The 20,409-nt window shown below is 38.1% G+C and overlaps 1 protein-coding gene across 2 annotated transcripts in view; it reads right to left on the bottom strand.

Annotated features, from left to right (window-relative positions):
- The window catches only part of IQCH (IQ motif containing H), a 257,001-nt gene that overhangs the window by 106,094 nt on the left and 130,498 nt on the right, over window positions 1-20,409 (bottom strand). For both annotated transcript variants that reach the window (XM_050795929.1, XM_050795930.1), the window contains exons 10-13: window positions 19,838-20,389; window positions 19,063-19,129; window positions 7,530-7,613; window positions 3,247-3,422 (exon numbers count right to left, since the gene is read on the bottom strand). In XM_050795929.1, the coding sequence (XP_050651886.1) occupies window positions 3,247-3,422; window positions 7,530-7,613; window positions 19,063-19,129; window positions 19,838-20,389 (879 nt within the window). The remainder of the gene's footprint in view (window positions 1-3,246; window positions 3,423-7,529; window positions 7,614-19,062; window positions 19,130-19,837; window positions 20,390-20,409) is intronic.

Here is a 20,409-nt window from a genome sequence, read left to right as displayed (position 1 = left end):
GTAAGTTCACAAGATCAAAGCCTTTGACGTGATCTCTCGTTTGATCCATATGACATGGAATCAATTAGCTATCCCTATTTTGGAGATGGGAAAATTAAGCCTCAAGTGATTTGCTCAAAGTCACACAGCTAGTAAACAGCAGAAGCAGGATTCAAACCCCGCTCACACAGTTGACATGCCACTGCTGCCACAAGTTCCTTATTTTATCGAGTGAGTAGTAAAGACCTGGTGGGTTTTTGAGATGTGAAGGAGGATGGCAGACGCAGCAATAGAACCTAATTTTAACATTCTGAGCACATTTCCAGCCAGGATGGAGTTCCATCTCCTCTAGGTTTGCTTGTTTCTATTGGCAAGTACTCTACCCGACTCAGTATTATAGTCATCTGCGGGCATGCCCTAGACTCCAGGCAAGATGCTGCCACAATATTGTGTTCCATATGTGTTTAATACAGATTTAAATGTGAATGAGTGATGGCAAAGGATGTATCACTAATCACAGGTCTTATATGACCATTTGGAGAACATCAGTATCATCAGATCCAGGCAATGGATTGACACAGATGACAAAATCTAAAATGTTTCTAGTTCCATTGAATTATAGCTACATTTAATTTATCACCACTGATTTTTTTTTTTACCTGAGATAAAAGGTAGTTGTTTAGGATGTCTTCATAAACACTGAAATGTCTAAAAATAGACATAATGACTTTTATAAAGAGCACATTTTACCATTACAAATTCAAGAATCATATAGTAACTTGGAGAGATGTACAAACAGATTTTTGGCATGCTTTAAAAAATCTCATAGCCATCCATTTAAATGAAAATCAGCACTGATACAATTTCTCAAACCCATTAAAAACAAATAAAGCAATCACCAAACATGAACAATAACTGATTTGAAAGTAAGAATTTAATTTTTGCATTTTTAAAAAGTTGATTGCTTATGAGTAATTACTCAAATAATTTAAACTTGAGCTATGAGGAGAACTATTAAGTACTTAAAACCTTGCCTGTTTGTTTCTACTCATAAAGATGTAAACCAATACTATGTGCATCTGTGAGTGCCTGTCTCCTGCTTAGAAGCCAAATAGTGGACTAGCAAGGGTACAGTTCTCAGGTAATAGGATGATAGAGTTGAAGATGACTCTGAAATGATCTAATCCAGGATCTCATTTTATAGATGAGGACCAGAGGACCAGAGAGGTAAGGGGGCTTGCCCAAGGCCCCAGGTCATCCAGGAGCAAGGCAGTCATTCCAACTCATGATACTGCTCTGGGGTAGAGAGATTGTGGTTCACACTCTGGCCTTACTAGTAACCTTGGATTAGAAACGGAGTATTGGTTTCCTCAGCCATAAAGAGACATGGATAAAAAGAGCTATCTTTCCATCTTGATGCATTATTCTGAGAATCAAATGAGAAACTGGGCTGGGCACGGTGGCTCACGCCTGTAACCCCAGCACTTTGGGAGGCCGAGGCAGGCGGATCACTTGAGGTCAGGAGTTCGAGACCAGCCTGGCCAACATAGTGAAACCCCGTCTCTACTAAAAATACAAAAATCAGCTGGGAGTGGTAGCACATGCCTGTAATCCCGGCTATTCAGGAGGCTGAGGCAGGAGAATTACTTGAACCTGGGAGGCGGAGGTTGCAGTCACCTGAGATTGCACCACTGCATTCCAGCCTGGGTGACAGAGTGAGACTCTGCCGTCTCAAAAAAAAAAAAAAAAAAAAAAAAAAAAAAAAAAAAAAAAAAGGAAAGAAAAGAAACTGTATGCTAAGAATTTGAAAAATGTTAGTTTTCTCACTTTTTTTTCTCCCCAATCTAGTGACCCTTCCCCATTCTATGCCTCTTTAATGTATATGGGCATTTCAGATGTGCAGAAACTCCTTACTAATAGCTAGCAGCCATTAGATCAATTTTCTGGCTGGAGAAAATCAGGAATTTAACTATACACTAATGGTAGTTCTTTTTCTTCCTTGCACCCTAATGTCCATAGTAACTGTGTCAGTGAGGCCAAACAATAACTAGGAAGCACCAAAGAAATTCTTACATTGGTGGAGGATATTGGAAGGTTCCCAAGAATGTACGTAAGTGGCAGTGATTTGCCACTTGTCCTTTCTTTTGCTTCCCCAGCCCCTGTCCTTGCCTTCCTCTTTCACAGCCAAAAGTGCCAATGAAACAAAACTGAGCAGAGGGTTTTTAAAGGAATACTGAGGCGTCCAGTTATGAAAAAATAAAATGTTCATTTTGGTAGAAAAGAATAAATCCTGACAACAATTCAGTGAGTATCAGCAAAGTAGAAATGCTATCGAAACTCTCCCCAGTCCTGGCAAGCCTTTCCTTAGGTCCCTCCCCCAAACCCCCTGTTTTTTTGGTCAAATCATGGTACATCTGAAGTGTTAACGGGTAGTCACCCAACACATAGATGTTCCCTATGTATAGCATGCAATCACTTTGGCAACAGAGAGACAGTTGACTTTGGTGCATTTCAGTTGTAAATGAAAACAGCTATCTTTAATTACACCAAAAAAGTCTCCTCAAAAATGCATAGTCCATTAGGTATTAAACTGTTATCTGGTTAACATGGAAAGTTCAAATTCTTGTTAAAATGTAGATAAATTCGTTTTAAGCCATCTTTTGTACTGCCTTATTCTAGAACGCTGCCTTTATCATTCCATGAATTTCCCAAAGGCTCTTGTCTAGGAATAGGATTCACTCAGAATTCATTCCATTCACTAAAAAATCAGCACAATTAAAAAAAAAAAAAAAAAACCTGAACATTTTTCATTAGGAACCATCTGATATGGTAAATCAAGCCAAATTCCCCTCAGGGGAAAAAAACATGGAGTACCCGTGTGGATCAGAAAAGAGAGGGCCTGGTCTAGTTCTGCTCCTAACTAGTTTTGTGACTGTGGGCAGGCCCAGCCTTTCTCTGCCTTAGTGTCCTCCACACAAAATTAAGAAAAAGGAATGGTGCATGTTATAAATCCACCTACTTGATGGTACCACCTAGTAACTGGAATTAGGCTACGACTACAGAGAAACTGGGCAGGGGTAGCTCCACTGAGTCTGAAAGTTAAACTGGAATATTTATTTCCTACAGACCAACTAGTAGTCTAATCAGTAAAGCTGTTACACTTGCAATAATATTTCACTGATGTGTACCAGAGCATTGCAAGTTATAAAATTTCCAATTTAATTTTACTGCATCCCTGAAACCGTAGTAATTAGAAGACAAACTCACGGGGAAGATGTTTACAGCTTCAGGGGTGATAATTTTGATCCTGTCCTGCAGGTCACTTCTGTCCTCAAGGTTCCCCGATTTGACGGCTGCATGTAGACTTAGGATTTGTTTGTAATACAGCACTAACTCATCATTCATATGATGGGAGCAGATGTAGATGACATTCACATTGGCATCTAAAAACAACAGGCACAATGTTAATTACTGGTGTGAAGGTAAATGACATTATGAACTCTGGCATCCGACTGATGTTGTGCAGTTTAAAATAAAGAGCATATCCAAAACCCATGTTGAGGTTAATTTAGATTGCTTTTGTACTATCTGAGCAATCTAACTGGCTTTTTTACAGTTCAGCATTTCTCTAAAGAAAATATAAATAACACCACCACCAAAAAAAATAGATGCAATGATTCCTTCAGAAGGAGGGCTGTGAGATACCTTGGAAATGTACTTTCAAATAATACATAGGGATTTAGCCATACAACTCCCATTAACATCAACAGGAATTGCATACTGCTTTAAAAATTTATTCCATTAACTTCAGTAAATTATAAAACAGAGCTATTAACTTTACAAAGCTGATGAAATTGCAATTTCTTATTCTGTATGGACTTGACAGGGCCAATTTAGGGAATGTCCTGTTCAAATAAATGGTCTGATTATAATCATAGCAATGATTATTTCAGGAAACCAGCCTTTCCCCTGCTTGATTCCCAAAGAGGAGTATATTACTTAAAAAGCAGGTTTTGTGATTTTTGGTTTAAAGGAAACACTGCCTTAATTTAACTTTTCTCCTTCTTAAGATGTGCTTCTTACATGTAACATCACAAGAAACCCTAATTAAATATCCCATCCAAATGGAATAGTGAAATGAGAGTATCCACTCCATGCTGCACAATATTTCAGGGAGTATGAATAGGAAATCAGCAGTCAATGAAGTAATTCATTTGTTCATCCATTCATTCACAAAATAGCTGACTGGTCTGTAGGGGCAAAGCCCTGGGCTAAACGTGGAGGGAAATACAGCAATCATTGTGGGCTGATGAAGCACGCAGACCAGATACTTAAAGAAGTTCAGAGGAGGGAGCACTGTAAACGTTTTCTTAGGCAAGTAGGGCAAAGAGGGGATTTTAAGATTTCTCTGATTGGTTTGGCAGAGTATATATACAGAGCATAGACTGATTAAATTCTAGGTATTTAACCTTTCTAAGCATTCATTTCTTCATCTGTAAAAAGGGGAATACAACCACCTGGGGCGTATTGTTTTAGACACTATTAAATGAGTGAAGATACAGAAAGTATATGGTGCAGCATCTGGCACATAGTAAGTGCTCAAGAAACAGCACGGGTGTGTGAATGTGCTCCTGGCCCACCCTGACTAGGCTGGCCAACAGTGACTCCCCAGCTGCCCCCACACCTACGTTCCTTTTTTTTTTTTTGAGACAGAGTCTCGCTGTGTCTCTCAGGCTGGAGTGCGGTGACGCGATCTCGGCTCACTGCAAGCTCCGCCTCCTGGGTTCACACCTTTCTCCTGCCTCAGCCTCCCGAGTAGCTGGGACTACAGGCGCCCACAACCACGCCCGGCTACTTTTTTGTATTTTTAGTAGAGACGGGGTTTCACCGTGTTAGCCAGGATGGTCTCGATCTCCTGACCCCGTGATCTGCCCGCCTCAGCCTCCCAAAGTGCTGGGATTACAGGCGTGAGCCACCGCGCCCGGCTCCCTACGTTCCTTTTGATCAGTGCCTCAAGATTTAACATGAAGTAGTGTCCTCTGTGTTCTATCCTATTGTTTCCAATCTATTAATCTTGTCTCTCCAAGCTCCTTAAAGGCAATGTTTGTACTATTTCTTATATTCCCCCAAGCCCTGGCACAGTGTGGAATATGTAGGAGTCACTCAATAAACACTTGTGAACTGACTGAAGGGATTATGGAGAGATTTGCAAAGTTGAGAAAGTCTTTTATGCCTAGACGCAAGGCATACAAGAGAAATCTCCCTCTCCAGAGACCTAGAAGGGGTGTTTTCTGAACTGGCGCAGTGCTAGGCCCACAGCAGGTGCTGCATACGTGTGAATATTTAGGTGGCTCCCATTTAATTTTGAAGCATAAACCTCAAAATAAATTAACTGAGAAGACAGTAAGTAAATAACTTGCATCCAATTGCTGAATCATCAAATCAGTCATCCGAAGTCTTGTGTTTTGAAGAAGAGACTAGCGTCTAACCAAATTACAATAGAGGTTTTAAAAATCAAATGAATGAGTTTTTTTAAGTATGAAAGAATAGGGCAGAAAAACAACAAAAATAGCTTATAGACTGTAGCAGATGAAAAGCAAATTTTTTCTTGGGAAGAAATTTCTAGGTTACAAATGATAAAAGGAATCATGTTGCCAATTTCACCTTTCCTGTTCATTTCTGGCAAAGGAATACATATCACCAACTCTAATATTCAGTATTAATGGGTTTTATCATGGGTTAATTTTACACATGTTCAAAATTAACTGACAGGTAATTTTGGAAAGGAATTGATACGAAGATGAAGCTTTCTTTGATTGCTAGTCAGTAATCAGTCACTTTCTTGCTGAACTCATCTAGGAACTAGCCATTGGGGTCTCCACTTGAGAACCATGAATTCACAGACAATATCTAGTGACCAGCCTTACCAGTGTGACTGGATTATCTTTGTTTCCCCTGAATAAGAAAGAAAAACCATAAAGGATAATTATCCATTCTTCCATGAAATTATTACTTATTTTTCTAGTTTATTCACATTTTTATTTCACAAGAAAGTACTTTTTTTCATCTATTTCTAAACTTTCATTACTCCTCTTGAAGACATTTTATGATTGCACTGCTATATCATAAAGACTATGTACCAAGAAAAAGGCATTTGGCTCATAATCTCTCAGAAATGTTCATATAAGCAAAATATTCCATTGCAGGTAGAGATAGACTGAATTATTGAGTTGTTTAAAATAGAAGCCTAATATTTTCAAGTCTTTTCCAATAATGAGAATCTTTTATAAAGAAATTATTTGGTGATGGCTTGTACTATATATAGAAAGGGATATAAAAAGCTGAAGAAAAAGATTAATTCAAATAAATTACAGCAAAGTCTGCCCTCCGCTAAACTTCAGTGGTTTCCATCCAGTCAGGTTTTTAGTTGAAATAGCTTAATACTAACAAGTCAATCTTAAGTCATTAAAAAAATTTTTTGTAATGCTGAAAAACAATCTTAGTGCCTAGATAATAGATTAAAGCAATTATGATTATTATTTTAGGACACTGTAAATTTCTAGTACTGATGTATTTTTTGCTACCAAATGGCATTTATAAAATAATAATGATGCTGAAATATATATGAATAATGTAAAGTATGTCATTCCAGGGAGCCAGCTAAGTTGGTCCTTCATCATTTAAAAGTCTTCCTTGTTTTTCTTAAATAAGGGCCAAAGAAATTGCATTTTAACAAAACAAAGAAGTTCTTATTTGATAACTAATAAAAATCTAATTTTTATGTAACAACCTTGAATTTTTGGCAAGTATCTCACAAACAGATTCAATGTTATTGCTTAGCTTTTGCAACCTATATTCTTAGAGCCTAATCTGAACCCGGGCCTTGAATAGTGTCAACCAAAGCTGTCACATTCAGGCATCCTTCCTGCCTGGCTCCGGATGGGTGCCTGACTAAGAACTGACCAAACCAGTATCAGAACTTGACTTTCACAAAGATGTACACATCACTCAATCAAGGTCTGTATTTCCAAAAATTCCCTCCATTAGGCACTTCATGTTTTCTAATAACAAGATGCTCTATATTTAAATAAAACCTTCCTTTAAAATTCTATCTTCATTTTCCCCTCTTTCTTCTTATGAAAACACAATGCTTCATTTCTGATACCACCTTTCACTCATTCCCCAGATATTATAAGAGACAAGACTGACACGAATGTAAAATTTTGATTTCACTCACTGCAAGATTCAGTAAATAAAGAAGATTTTTGGTTTACAGGAGAGAAATTCTGATCTAAACCTGTAGCAAAGAGAATCTAGAAAACTGTCCAAGTAAATTGGTTAAAATGTCATTTTTTAATTCAAGCTGATTTTACTACAAATCTGTTTTTTAAAATAAAACATTGAATTGCCCTGTAAGTAGATTAAAAATCTGAGCTTTTTCCTTATAGAGGGAAAAAATAATCAAAAAACAAACAAACAAATAAAACATTTTATCAACATCCACTGATAAACATTCCAAAGAGTCACTTGTGTAAAACTGTTGACTGTACCTAAGATGTCACACAGCCTCCCCAGCTGCGTGTTCTGCTGTGTGTTGAAATCGGCAATATGTTCTCTCACAGGCTGGGAATACCCTAAAAGGCAAACAAGGTGTCAGAACGCAGAAAGAGCAAGTCAATATAGCAACATGGCACAAGAGAATTTCAAAATGTCACAGTCCATATTTCCAGGAAAACATTTTCTCTGAAGCATCTTACAGAAACAAACCAATCCCGAAGAATGAGGTGCTTGTTTCTCGGGGGAATTAAACATTATTCTGGAAGATGTGCTAAGCAACATACTCTGTAACAGAGGGGTTCACATTTTCTAATACCAACAAGGCTGCTAAGAATCAAGATGACAAAACATGGAGAAAATTTCTGACATGAAATGTGAATGTTTACAAGGATGCGTAAGAAAATTATGCTCAGGTTAAAAAAATATTGTTTTGGCTTCTTAATGTGAGCTTCCTATGTGGTATTTTGAAAATGTGTTCCAGAATCATTCTTAAGTGACACACAGATTTCAGATAAATCCCCTGCTGTCAGGAATACATATTTAAATAATTCATATACTAAAGAAATCAACTTCTGCTCACAGTCAAAAGAACTTTTAACCTTCAAAGGGCAAGAAGAGCTAATGCAGTTACTTTGTCAGTACTAATAAAAGTCCTGCAGTTTGCCTTCATTTCCACTGGAAACAGAGCAGAAGGGAAAACACATATGGATTACTATTGTCCAAAAATCTCTCACAAAAGAAACAACAGTGGAAACACTTTCTGCTGATATTTCAGGTCATTAAAAAAAAGTGAATCAAAACACAAACTTAAAAAGCATGCGTACTCACAAGCAGGTATAATTGCTTATATGAAATTCAACAACTGTAACTCTTTTTTTCTTCATAAAATTGCTTTTCACATTTTGAAGAGATGCTTCAATGCCTCCTTGTGGTTAGTGAGCCCAAACACATGTTTCAAGTTAAACTGCTCTAGATAAAGTGATTTTATATACCACAGCTTCAAGATGTGACACACATTTCCTTTTCAGCATAAGGAAAACTATGGCAATTCAGGCAATGGGGCTTCAGACCAAATGAACTCTGATAATTGACTCTTTGCTTTGATGTCGGTGTTTAAACACTAGACAACGTCTGGAAATTAAATGACTTTACAATCATCTAAAAGTCTCTCTTTGCTTTGCATCTGGACTTAAGAATTAAAGAGAGAGGCAGAAGGACAAATGAGCTGTTCGAATCATTTTTGAAAAATTATTAATCTCTCAAATAATTTAGAGAACCATTCCACATATAAAAGCTAATATAGGCAGTTACAACTCCAATGTCTTTATGTGTGACTGCAATATCATACCTTGGGATTTTGTATATGTATAATTTTATCTATATTCAAATAAATGTTTAGAAAGATGTATTGTGGATAACATATAGCAAGAGTATAAAAAGGCAGGAAAATGCCTAAAGAATAAAGTGTGATTAAGAAAAGTGCCTGAGAGTATTCCATGACTGCATTGCCTTTCAAAAGTAAAGATAAAAGCAGTATAATATGTCTCATTAAGATGATGTCCAATTGAAAATATAAAAGATGTCTGATCACTTTGTTGCCACATATGCAGCATGTGAGTGAATAAGTCTGTGTTCCATTCCACTGTTTGAAGTCAGTTTTCCAACAAATTACTTGGGACCTCTGTTACCACTGATCAAGAATGCATATAAAATGTCTACATAGAATATACCCATTTTAAAGAAGTATATGCTAATCTTGGAACATTGTTACAGAGAATCATATGCAGTTACAGATATGAAAACATCTTGTAAGCTGTAAAGTGCTTTATAAACACAAGGTATTTTAATGTTACAAGGTATGGGTGTTTCCAAAACATATAACAACAACAACAAACTCTGTGACAAGCAACAGACCATTCTACATGGACGAGATACAATGCAATGTACAATGACATCAGCAGAGCAGAAGTTGGGAGTCACTATATTTTTTTAGTCAGACTTGTTTTGTTTTATACATCCATAAAGTACATGTGTTGACAGGTGAAAAGATTTCATCAATGTTGGTAGCATACACTAAATATAACAGTGACTTAACCAGGAAACTATCAACAAGGATGTCGTGGTTTGCGGGAGTTCAGTAGACATGCCCAGTGGCGATGAGACACTACACTTTGGAATATAATCTACAATGACATTATTTCTTCCAGGGTCTGATTAGGAACACTGAGGGAGTTTTGAGAGACCATTATCCTCAATCCTGTCATATTATAGATAAGGAAACTCAAGGTAAGTGTCTTGTCTCTTGTCCAAGGTCACATAAACCTACCAATTATTATACAGTTTAGATACTACATATTAGCTCTTGTAAGAAATTTAGTTATAGAAAATAAAAGACTCTCCAAGTGTGAGCAGAGAAGAACTCCAGAAGGGACAAAGAGCTTTGGCCTCTTTTCTCACTTTTATTTTCAGTTGTTGTGGTAGGCAGAATAATGGCTGTTCAAAAATGTCCGAGTTCTAATACCCATAACCAGTGAATATATTGGATTACATGACAAAGAAGAAAAACAGTTGCTAATGGAATTAAGGTTGCTATCAACCGACCTTAAAATCAAGAGATTATCCTGGATTGTCTGGCTGGACCAGGTGTAATTGTCAGAGTCCTTAGAAGTGGGAGAGGGAAGCAGAAGAGAAGAGTTGCTAGGTCTCTACTGAGGCAATAAGGTCCTCAACATCATGCGTTATATGCCTGACCACCCTTTTCTAAAGTTCTTAGTCTCCCTTCACTGTCATTCTCTTGCACCTGTTCTTCACCACCCTTTTCTCATGTTGTCACTACATATTTCTTTGCTTGGTTGTTTACTTTGTTGTCCATCTCTTCTTTTACCTGCACCACTCTAGCTCCTGCAACCAGACTCATAGCTATGTTAGAGCAGGCACTTGTGAAATCTCCAGTCAAATAAATGAATGAAACATGTGTGAAGCCCGTACTCAAATAATCTTTTTAATTCTTTTTTTTTGACAGGGTATCATTCTGTTGCCCAGGCTGGAGTGCAGTGGTGCGATCTCAACTCACTGCAGCCTCAACCTCCTGGGCTCAAGTGATCCTCTCACCTCAGCCTCTCAATTAGGTGAGACTACTGGTGCACACCACCACATCTGGTTAATTTTTGTAGTTTTTGTAGAGCCAGGGTTTCACCATGTTGCCCAGGCTGCTTTCAAATTCCTGGGCTAAAGTGATCCACCCACCTCAGCCTCCCAAAGTGCTGGTATTATAGGGGTGAGCCACCATATCCAGCCTGTCTTTTAAATTCTTAGCCCTTTCTCCTGTGTGTTCTCATCGCTCCTTCTTTCAACTCTCCTAAAATTGGGTTCTGTAAGCTGGAGAACTTCTGGAGAATTCAAAGAGTGGTAAGTGGGATTTGTAGCTTTTTCCAGGTCCTCATTAGCACAGAATACAACACTAGCAGAAAGAGGCACTCTCTCTTCCTCATCACTGTAGAAAGGATCACAGCCTCTTTTCTCATGGCCATTCTCACTTCCTGCAAAATATTCCTATGGCCATACTCACTTCCTGCAAAATATTCCTAGTTTGATAGAGAGTTCCACCTTTTCTCAAGTAAGTAGTTGTGAAATATTATTGTCTCTACATCAAAGAAGGTTACCTGAGAGCTGCCTCTCTGAAGTTGTTCATCTACTACTTCTGGTCCTCCATTGAACCAAGGTTGCTCATCAAGGGTTACTGGCAATCATTTCTCCATCTTCACTTCTACCTTCACTGCCTTTCCCAGTCCCTTTCTGCATAAACATCTATCAGATGATACTAATTGCCTCTTTGCATCCAGCAAACCAGCTCTGCTAGGATTGGCTTTTCTTTCACAGTAACCACAGAAATCTAAGAACATGAGCAAGGTCATGCTGAGTGACTGAGCCCCCTTGGCACTGGTGCATGCCTCTGTGACACGCCCGTTGTTGCAGCAGATCACACGTTCTTGAATACTCGGCTTCTTACCCTGTGGTTGACTCCTAGTTTCTTTTGTCTCCCAAGTCCTATTTCTTATAATGGTACTCAAGACAGAGAAGAGGTTACCAACAGACTCCTGATTACCAACTAGTAGCTGTTTATCTCATCACCCTGGCCTGGGATGGTAGTCATTCATGCCTCAGTTTGATGGTCTGGAGGAGTAGTTCTCAACCTTTTCCTCATTTTGAAACTCGTGATCAGTGATGTTCAATGCATCACACCCTCCCAGCAGCATACTCAGGCTTACTTCATCCCTTTCTCTTCTACTCAAGAGAGTACACTGGATGAAAGATGAAGAAGAGTGACATTGATACAGAGATAATCTGGAATTGCTCCAATTCATAAGAAAACTTTGGTATTCTAATGGTAGAAAAATAAGAGGACACGTGATATATTCACAAATGATTGCACATCAGCATCTTGTAATAATAGAGAACTATGATCTAGACACTGTGGTTGTAATCAGGTTTTAATTACTTATGCAAGTGTGAAAGCACAAGATACTAGAGAGCAAGAAGATAGGATTCCAAAAGATGGCAAGAAACAGCTCTATCTGGGTTATTTATTTAGTATATCCATTGTCAGTTAGATTAAAATAAAACTGATAGTTGTTTTTTGGGGGCTATTGAAGGGGATTAGGGAATTTTGTTATAAAGATGTAGAAAACGTAGAAATACCTTTGTTGAGTTTTGAAAACATCCTCAAACCAAATGGGACAAATGGATTCACCTTCAAAAAAGTAAGGAAGTTCTCTTGTTTAAACTTTTGTCAGTGGTTAGCACAGCATTGCATGCAACGAAAGCCAGTTGTATTAGTCCATTTTCACACTGCTATAAAGAACTACTTGGCCAGGCGTGGTGGCTCACGCTTGTAATCCCAACACTTTGGGAGGCCGAGGTGGGCGGATCACCTGAGGTTGGGAGTTCGAGACCAGCCTGACCAACATGGAGAAACCCTATCTCTACTAAAAATACAAAATCAGCTGGGTGTAGTGGTACATGCCTATAATCCCAACTACTCAGGAGGCTGAGGCAGGAGAATTGTGTGAACCCAGGAGGCGGAGGTTGCGGTGAGCTGAGATCATGCCATTGCACTCCAGCCTGGGCAACAAGAGCAAAACTCCATCTCAAAAAAAAAAAAAAAAAAAAAAAAAAAACTGCCTGAGACTGGGTAATTTATGAAGAAAAAAGGTTTAATTGACTCACAGTTCCACATGGCTGGAGAGGCTTCAGAAGACTTACAATCATGGCGGAAGGTGAAGGGGAAACAAAGACCTTCTTCACATGGTGGCAGGAGAGAGACAGTGAGCGAGGGGGGAAGTGCCACACTTTAAAACTATCGGCTCTTGTGAGAACTCACTCACTACCATAAGAAAAGCAAGGGGGAAACCTGCCCCTGTAATACAGTCGTCTCCTACCAGGCCCCTCCTCCAACATGTGGGGATTATAATTCAAAATGAGATTGAGTGGGGACACAGAACCCCACTCAAATTGTGATTCTCAAATTGTGATCCGGGGACCCTAGCGGATACTGCGAACCTTTCAGGGAGTCTGCAGGGTCAAAACTATTTTCAAAATTATACTAAGATGTTCTTTGCCTTTTTCAGTCTTGTTCTCTTACAAGTTACAAAAGACAAAAAGTTTATTAATATGATTGTAGATTCCACATTGCAGCTAACACTTAGAATTACCATTGTTGAGTTTAGTATAAAGTCAAAGAAGAATATACACAACTATCTGAAAAGGCTATAAAATATACAAATTATTCTTCCATTTTCCAAATACTTATCTGTGTAGGGCTGGATTTTCTTCATGTGTGTCAACCAAAACAACATATTGCAACAGATTGAATACAGAAGCAGATATGAGAATCCAACCATGTTCTATTAATTTTTCAGACCTGTCAGACAGTCCTACCCTTCTCACTAATTTCTTTTGTTTTAGAAAATAATTATGTTTCAAAAATATGTTACTTAGGTTAGTGTTGGTAGTGGGCTTATTATCGTTATTTTAAAAGAAGTTAATAAACATTTTTAAAATTATTCTGTTTTAATTTCAAATACAGTTGATAATGACAGATATAACCCACTTAAACCAATGTTCTTTAGGGTCTTCAATAATCATGATGAGTGTAAAGGGGTCCTGAGAACCACTGAACAAGCCTTTTAATATTTTTTATGAGTGTAAAGGATTTTATCTTTTATAGTGAAAAATTCCTTTTACAGCATATCCTAATATTAAGAGATCTCATGAAAAGCCTGTAAGCTGGAGTCACCTGATACCTAGTCAATGTTGTTTCCATATTTCATGGTACAACATCATATAGCTCAAGACCAATTGGATAATTTCATATTACAAGATCATGGGACCAACTCTGATCTAACCAGTATCAATGAGTGTTGATTTGGATACATGGGTGAATACAAATATGTGTTGGTTTGGGCTATAAAACATTTTTAAAGTTTAAGTGTACTTTGTTCCTGATTCTGAAAGATCTGGATATTTCTGGGAAATACTCACAAAGATCTGGATATTTCTGGGAAATGCTGTCTGGGAAGTCTTGGCAGTACACCTATCCCAAGGATCTAGTATGGCAACACCATAGTTAAACTATGGATTCTATACTACTTGCCAAAATATATGTTGAAGACTGCAAAGATTTTATCGAAAGTCCAGATTTTCTAGCCTGAGGTGGAAGGAACAACATCTATCCTGTCTTTGAGTTGTTAACTCAAAAGTAAAAAGCAGCACTGAACTGGGTATCAGGTGACTCCAGCTCATAGCAGAGAAAGTTGAAAGGTGCCAATATGCGTGGAGGCATAGCAAAAAGTGATTGCAGATCTAACGCCCTTGGCTGCCATCCTCCACTCTGCCCCTGTTCACAAATGTAGGTGAGCTCAAGCTTTTATCTCTTGGCAGAAAAGCATGGAGTTAGGAAGCAAGAGTCTCATAAGCATTTGGGACTTTCTCAGTTCAGCGTATGATTGGTTGCACACAAAAGTAAGTTTCCCTATCCTTTCTTGTAGGCTTCTGTGAAAGTGCAGACGAGCTAGAAAATGCTGTATTTCATGAACTTCATAATACCAGGATCCACAATTTTTATCGAATGAATAATCTGAAGACCACTACTTGTTTTAACCCCAAGAATAATAACTTGCTAAAATAGGGCACAGAGGGAAAATATGAAACTGAACTATATACATTCTTTTTAGTCATCCATGTTAAAGGTGGAGGAGAAGTGAGAGTGAAACTCATCCCTGGGGGTTTAATTGGCTGGCAGTGGCTTCATATACTGCTCACAGCAGCAGAGCCCCATACTTGGCACGTCTCATTTCATGTCAATATATTTTAAAAAGCAACTGAGTTTACACGCAGCGATGTGCTGCAATAAAGAAGCACAGGGGTTAAATTAAAAGTGGAGGAAATACTGGGCCAAAGAAACTGGGAGCAAAATTAGTCTGTAGGCTTTATTTAGACATCTGGTTTTTCTAGAGGAATTAGGATTCTTCAGGTTCTTTCTCATTTGACTGATAGATTTTGCTTAAAATAGACCCTATGAACCACTGTAGATTATTTTGTTATAATTATATTTCATTAATAAAAATGATAAAATATGTAATATCCAATTAAGAGATCAGCCTATAAACTCTGAAAAATGTTTCTCTATCATCTTATAAAATTACAAGGCAAATCAGGTTTTTTTTTGACAGAAGCATTCTACTTCTCTTGTGGATTAAAAATAGCTAAAATTTTTGTTATATCTAGGAATACTATCTGAAATACATAACAATCAATCAAGCTTCATAAGTCCTCCTTTCTTTTTTTCTTTTTCTTTCTTTTTTTTTTTTTTTTGAGATGGAGTCTTGCTCTGTCACCAGGCTGGAGTGCAATGGTGTGATCTTGGCTCACTGCAACCTCCGCCTCCCAGGTTCAAGCGATTCTCCTGCTTCAGCCTCCCAAGTAGCTGGGACTATAGGCGCACACCACCACGCCCAGCTAATTTTCATATTTTTAGTAGAGATGGGGTTTCACCATGTTGGCCAGGATGGTCTTGATCTCTTGACCTCGTGATCTGCCTGCCTTGGCCTCCTGAAGGGCTGGGATTACAGGCGTGAGCCACCGCGCCCGGCCCAAGTCTTCCTTTCAAAGAGGTTACTCCACACTGTTTAATTGTCTTACTGTTCATATTACCAAGCCATAGATTTTAAAATACTTTATAAATATTTTGTGGTCAAAAACCTTACTGCAAGGCCATCCTTTCTGTGATCACCAGTTTGGAAAATGCAATTATTCCCATGTGTGCAAAACTGCATAAATAACCAAATGCTTACAACTACAATATATTATGCCGTTATCAGCTACTTAGCTTTCATTTGAAGGGTTCAAACAAGTTAGTGCAGCCCCAGTTGGCTAGCAGCATGGTGTGATTATGTGTAGAGCTAATTCTACAGCAAATTTCCTATGGAAGGAGAAAAAGAGGACAAGGCTGCAACTTGTGTAAAATGCCTGAACCAGAGAATCCGACCAACTGATTTTCACTAGTGAATCTGTCTCAACTCTGGAAATGAAATTACTAGATTGAATAGATTAGTTTTCTTGCAGTACATTTAGAGAAAAAATTGCTTCACTTTCATCCACTTCTATTTTAATGAATTGTATAGGTAAGTCCCTGGTGCATGAGACAAAGAAGTTTGTGGCATCTAGCTGAAATCTTTAAGGACTCCCAGGGATGTGGTACACAAAAAAGGGTACCCTATATCCTTAAAAATATACACATAGTTCGAGAATTCTATCTGTGGAACACGTAGGAGATGACAGCTTGTTGTTACTTAATTTAATGTCCACAAGTCATTTTTATAAAATCCAAAGCACGGCCGCGATCCCAGCACTTTGGGAGGCTGAGGCGGGTGGATCATTTGAGGTCAGGGGTTCAAGACCAGCCTGGCCAACATGGTGAAAACCCGTCTCTACTAAAAATACAAAAATTAGCCAGGCGTGGTGGTGTGTGCCTGTAATCCCAGCTACTCAGGAGGCCGAGGCAGGAGAATTGCTTGAACCCAGGAGGCGGATGTTGCAGGGAGCCGAGATAGCACCACTGCACTCCAGCCTGGGTGACAGAGTGAGACTCTGTCTCAAAAAAAAAAAAAAAAAAAAAATCCAAAACATATTGTAGAAACAACTACTATATGATGAAAGCCCAGGTATTATTCTCTTTTGAAAGTGTGCAATTAGTCTTGTAAAATGCTCAGTTGAGAAAAACTCTGAGCTTGTTCTTATCTCTTAGAAATTACACAATTAGCAGTTTTTCTTTACAATGGGTATCATGTTGGCAACAAACAAAAATTGCTACATTAGGGAAGACCTTCATATTTATTATATATTTATTTAAACTGAATATGTGTAATCCAGAAGAAAACTAGTTTTAATATCACATTTAAAATAATGTTTTCTATTTCTAGATTCTTTGGCCAGATTATTCTCCCACTTAATTTATTTTATTTTATTAATTTTTTTAGAGACAGTGTCTCTGTCACCCAGGCTGGAATGCAGAGGGATGATCACAGCTCACTGTAATCTCAAACTCCTGGGTTCAAGTGATCTTCCCGCCTTAGCCTTCCCAGCAGAAGGACTACAGGCCTGCGCCACCATGCCTGGCCAATGTTTGAAATTTTTTAAAACAGGGTCTCACTATGTTGTTCAGCCTAGTCTTGAACTGCTGGCCTCAAGCAATCCTCCCAAAGTGCTGGGAACTCCCACTTAATTTATATTCAGTAAGCTCTTTTGAAATTTTAAGATAGATTCACTCAAATTTTTTTTATTACCCAGTTTACATAATGCTTACTTTCAAATTTTTCCTTCTTTGGAGACTCCTTTGTATCAAGCTTCTCTGCAGAGCAGACTGCATGGAGTTTTTAGGAGGGTCAGAGGTGGGAGTGTAGGAGTAAAGAAGTTTGTGCTTATCACATCTTTGTGCTAAGCAACTTTGCAAAGTGGGGGCCCTGTATAGAGAAAGCAAAACAAAATTTCCCGTATAATATCAGGTCTGGTCCACAATTAGTTGCAGAAGCAAAGGCTCTTGCACCTTATTCGAAGGGCTCAAGTCAACTAATTGGGTCTGCAATTAGCCTCTTTGGTTGCAATCAATTACAAGTGCAATTTCTGTGTGTGAAATAATCTTGTGTGTACAAGTAGTCTCACCAAAACAAAAGCCCAACTTAGAATGAAATTCACATCTGTCTTATCTCACTTAGATCCTAAGAAACAAATTTCTTTCATGAGCCATGAAGAAGACCAAAACTAAAAGGCTCTGTGCAATGCAAGTATTTTCTTAACTTTCTGTAAGTACTTAGATCTAAGTACTCCAGAATCTAGAAAAGATTGCCTTATTTTATTATTGATATTTTACTAATCTAAAAATAATTATATTTGTATAATAATTTAAATTTTTTTTTCTTTTCATATTACTGTTCAAATGTGTTATGTTTCTACACTACACATAAGTACACAAACTGGTTATACTCACATATGAATATGAATAAATTGCAATCCAGAATTCTATTATAACAGATCACTTAATGCATTGCTCTACTTAAAAGACTTTAACAAAGAGCTAATATGGATGTAACAAAGAGATTCAATGGGTTGTGCTGCTTGTCAAAACTCTAGCAAGTCAGCTTAGGAAATCTGACCTCACCAAGGAAGTTTAACACACTAGTGAGATGCAAAACAAAACAAAACAAAATAAGGAAGCAAACAAATCCCAAACATGTTAACAGTAGCTCATGTTTTAAAAGAAACTCCAGTGCAAATTTCTGAAATTCCCAATGTCATTTTGGCATACCTTTTTTTACCAGTGTGTTTCAGACAACAGCTTTTAAGTTCCCCAATTCATAAATGTAATTAAATAATTACATTAGTGCTAATTAACATGAAACTGCAGATTATTTAAGCGCAAAAAACACTATTCAACTTCTTAATTATTCTTGTTCACACAGCATTTCCTTTTGCTCAGGCGCCCTAGGTGCAAATAAAGCATCCCATCTGCTCGTAATTAGAACTAAATAATTTCAGAGAATGTAGCTTATCATTTTGACTGCACATTTGATTAAAAACAGTGTACAAGCAATATCCTGGCTTATTGGCGTAACAGCAACAACACATACAAGCCTGTATTCTTCTATCATTAAAGAAGATCGAAAACATTATCTGTTATTTCAGGGGGAAAAATACAACTTTTTAGTTCATTTCATACAGATGAAAGCGAATTACAGCAAATCACCTCTCCACTGAATAGCAGCCCCCACATAATGACTTTATTTGCTTAATCCCCAAATTAAACGCCGTTTCGAGCGAGGGCCCTGTGTTATTACTCTCATCATGTCGAGAACATTTTCCTGCCGAGACCAATTTGAATAAAACAAGGGGCCTTCCTTGAACTCAATCAAGGAGCCATAATGTGGTGGGTAATAGAGGTTGCTGATAGATTTGCAGGCAAAAGTGTTATACCTAATGATGGGATATGGATAATAGTCCTCCTGGAGGTCCTGATGCGATTCCAGTTGGCTGCCAGATGCTAAAAATCAAGAAGAGCATTGATCAGTGACAGGAAGCTGTAGTGGATTCATCTAGTCAAACTTCAGCTGTTTTTCCACTGTACAGTTAAGCCAGGCATAAATTATATTAATTGATTTAATTACATACTTAAAACATCTTCCCCAATTAATTTAATTAGGTGGCTACATGATGCTACTGGCAGGGGAAGATTAGAGGCAGCTCACTTAATTAACAGAATATGAATGAAAAAAAGAGAAAGCAAACATAAATGAAATTGTGAGCACTAATTAAAAGGCTGTCTGCAAACTTAAATACTTTCTGACAAAGTGGTGACAGCAATGTAGACAAGAGAGGATCTTTTTTTTCTGAGCAAATTAAAGTGCCAGAAGGTATATATAGGGAGAAAAAGTAATGCAGTTAAAACATTGATTTTCTGACAGAACTACCACAGTCAAAGTGAAGGGACTTTTTTTTTTTTCCTATAGAAAAATTGCAACAGATTTTGCAGGCACGAAAGCCAGATTCCTGATTAGGGCTAAAATATGATGCACAAACAAATGTGGGGTTTGTGCATCATACATTGAGGGGAGAGAAAGGCGAGGGAGTCTGAGGCGAGGAGGGTAGTTGGAAACAGAAAGGGAAGATAAAGAGACAACTTATTGCAACTGCTCAAGCACGAAATGTTTAGAAAAAGAGGTCTGCCTTAACAGCTGGCAGCCTTGTGCACCTTGGCTCGAATGCGGAAATTCTCCAGGTGTCTCTGACGTGATTCCTTTAGTATCTTCTTCAGTCGAGTCTTATGGCAATGTAACAGCCAAGCAATGGCAATCACACCTGATGCCCACTTCTGCTGGCGATAAATGAGGAAGAATTTTCTTGCTTTGTAGCATTTCCATGTGGCTTGGATCTTCATGGCAGCCTCCGAATTTCCATCTTGGCCCTTGTACCTTTGCCCTGGAAGATTTATCAGCATTTGGACATGAGCTGGGTCCTCTAACACTGACAGAAGGTCATATCTGGTAAGTTTATTCTTCAGCTCAAACTCTGGAAGGAGGGCCACCAAATTATTCCCTTTTATTTTGACTTCTGGTATTGCATAGTTCCTGAGAAACTTCTCAACGTGTTCCAAGAGAGAAAAAATACCTCCCCAAGCTAAGCTAAAATGTTCCTTGAATGCTAAGAAGTCTGGGGCTGTATTGTCTACGACACCATCATAAATTAAAAAGTCATAATCCCACAGTGATTTCCGGGCTCTCGAAGGTGGTGTCACTTTCACGGCCTGTGGAAAAAAAGGAATAT

This window comes from Macaca thibetana, chromosome 7, assembly GCF_024542745.1.
Source record: "Macaca thibetana thibetana isolate TM-01 chromosome 7, ASM2454274v1, whole genome shotgun sequence".
Lineage (NCBI taxonomy): Eukaryota > Metazoa > Chordata > Mammalia > Primates > Cercopithecidae > Macaca > Macaca thibetana.
Note: the sequence above shows the minus strand (reverse complement) of the source record. Positions and strands in the feature narration are given on the sequence as shown.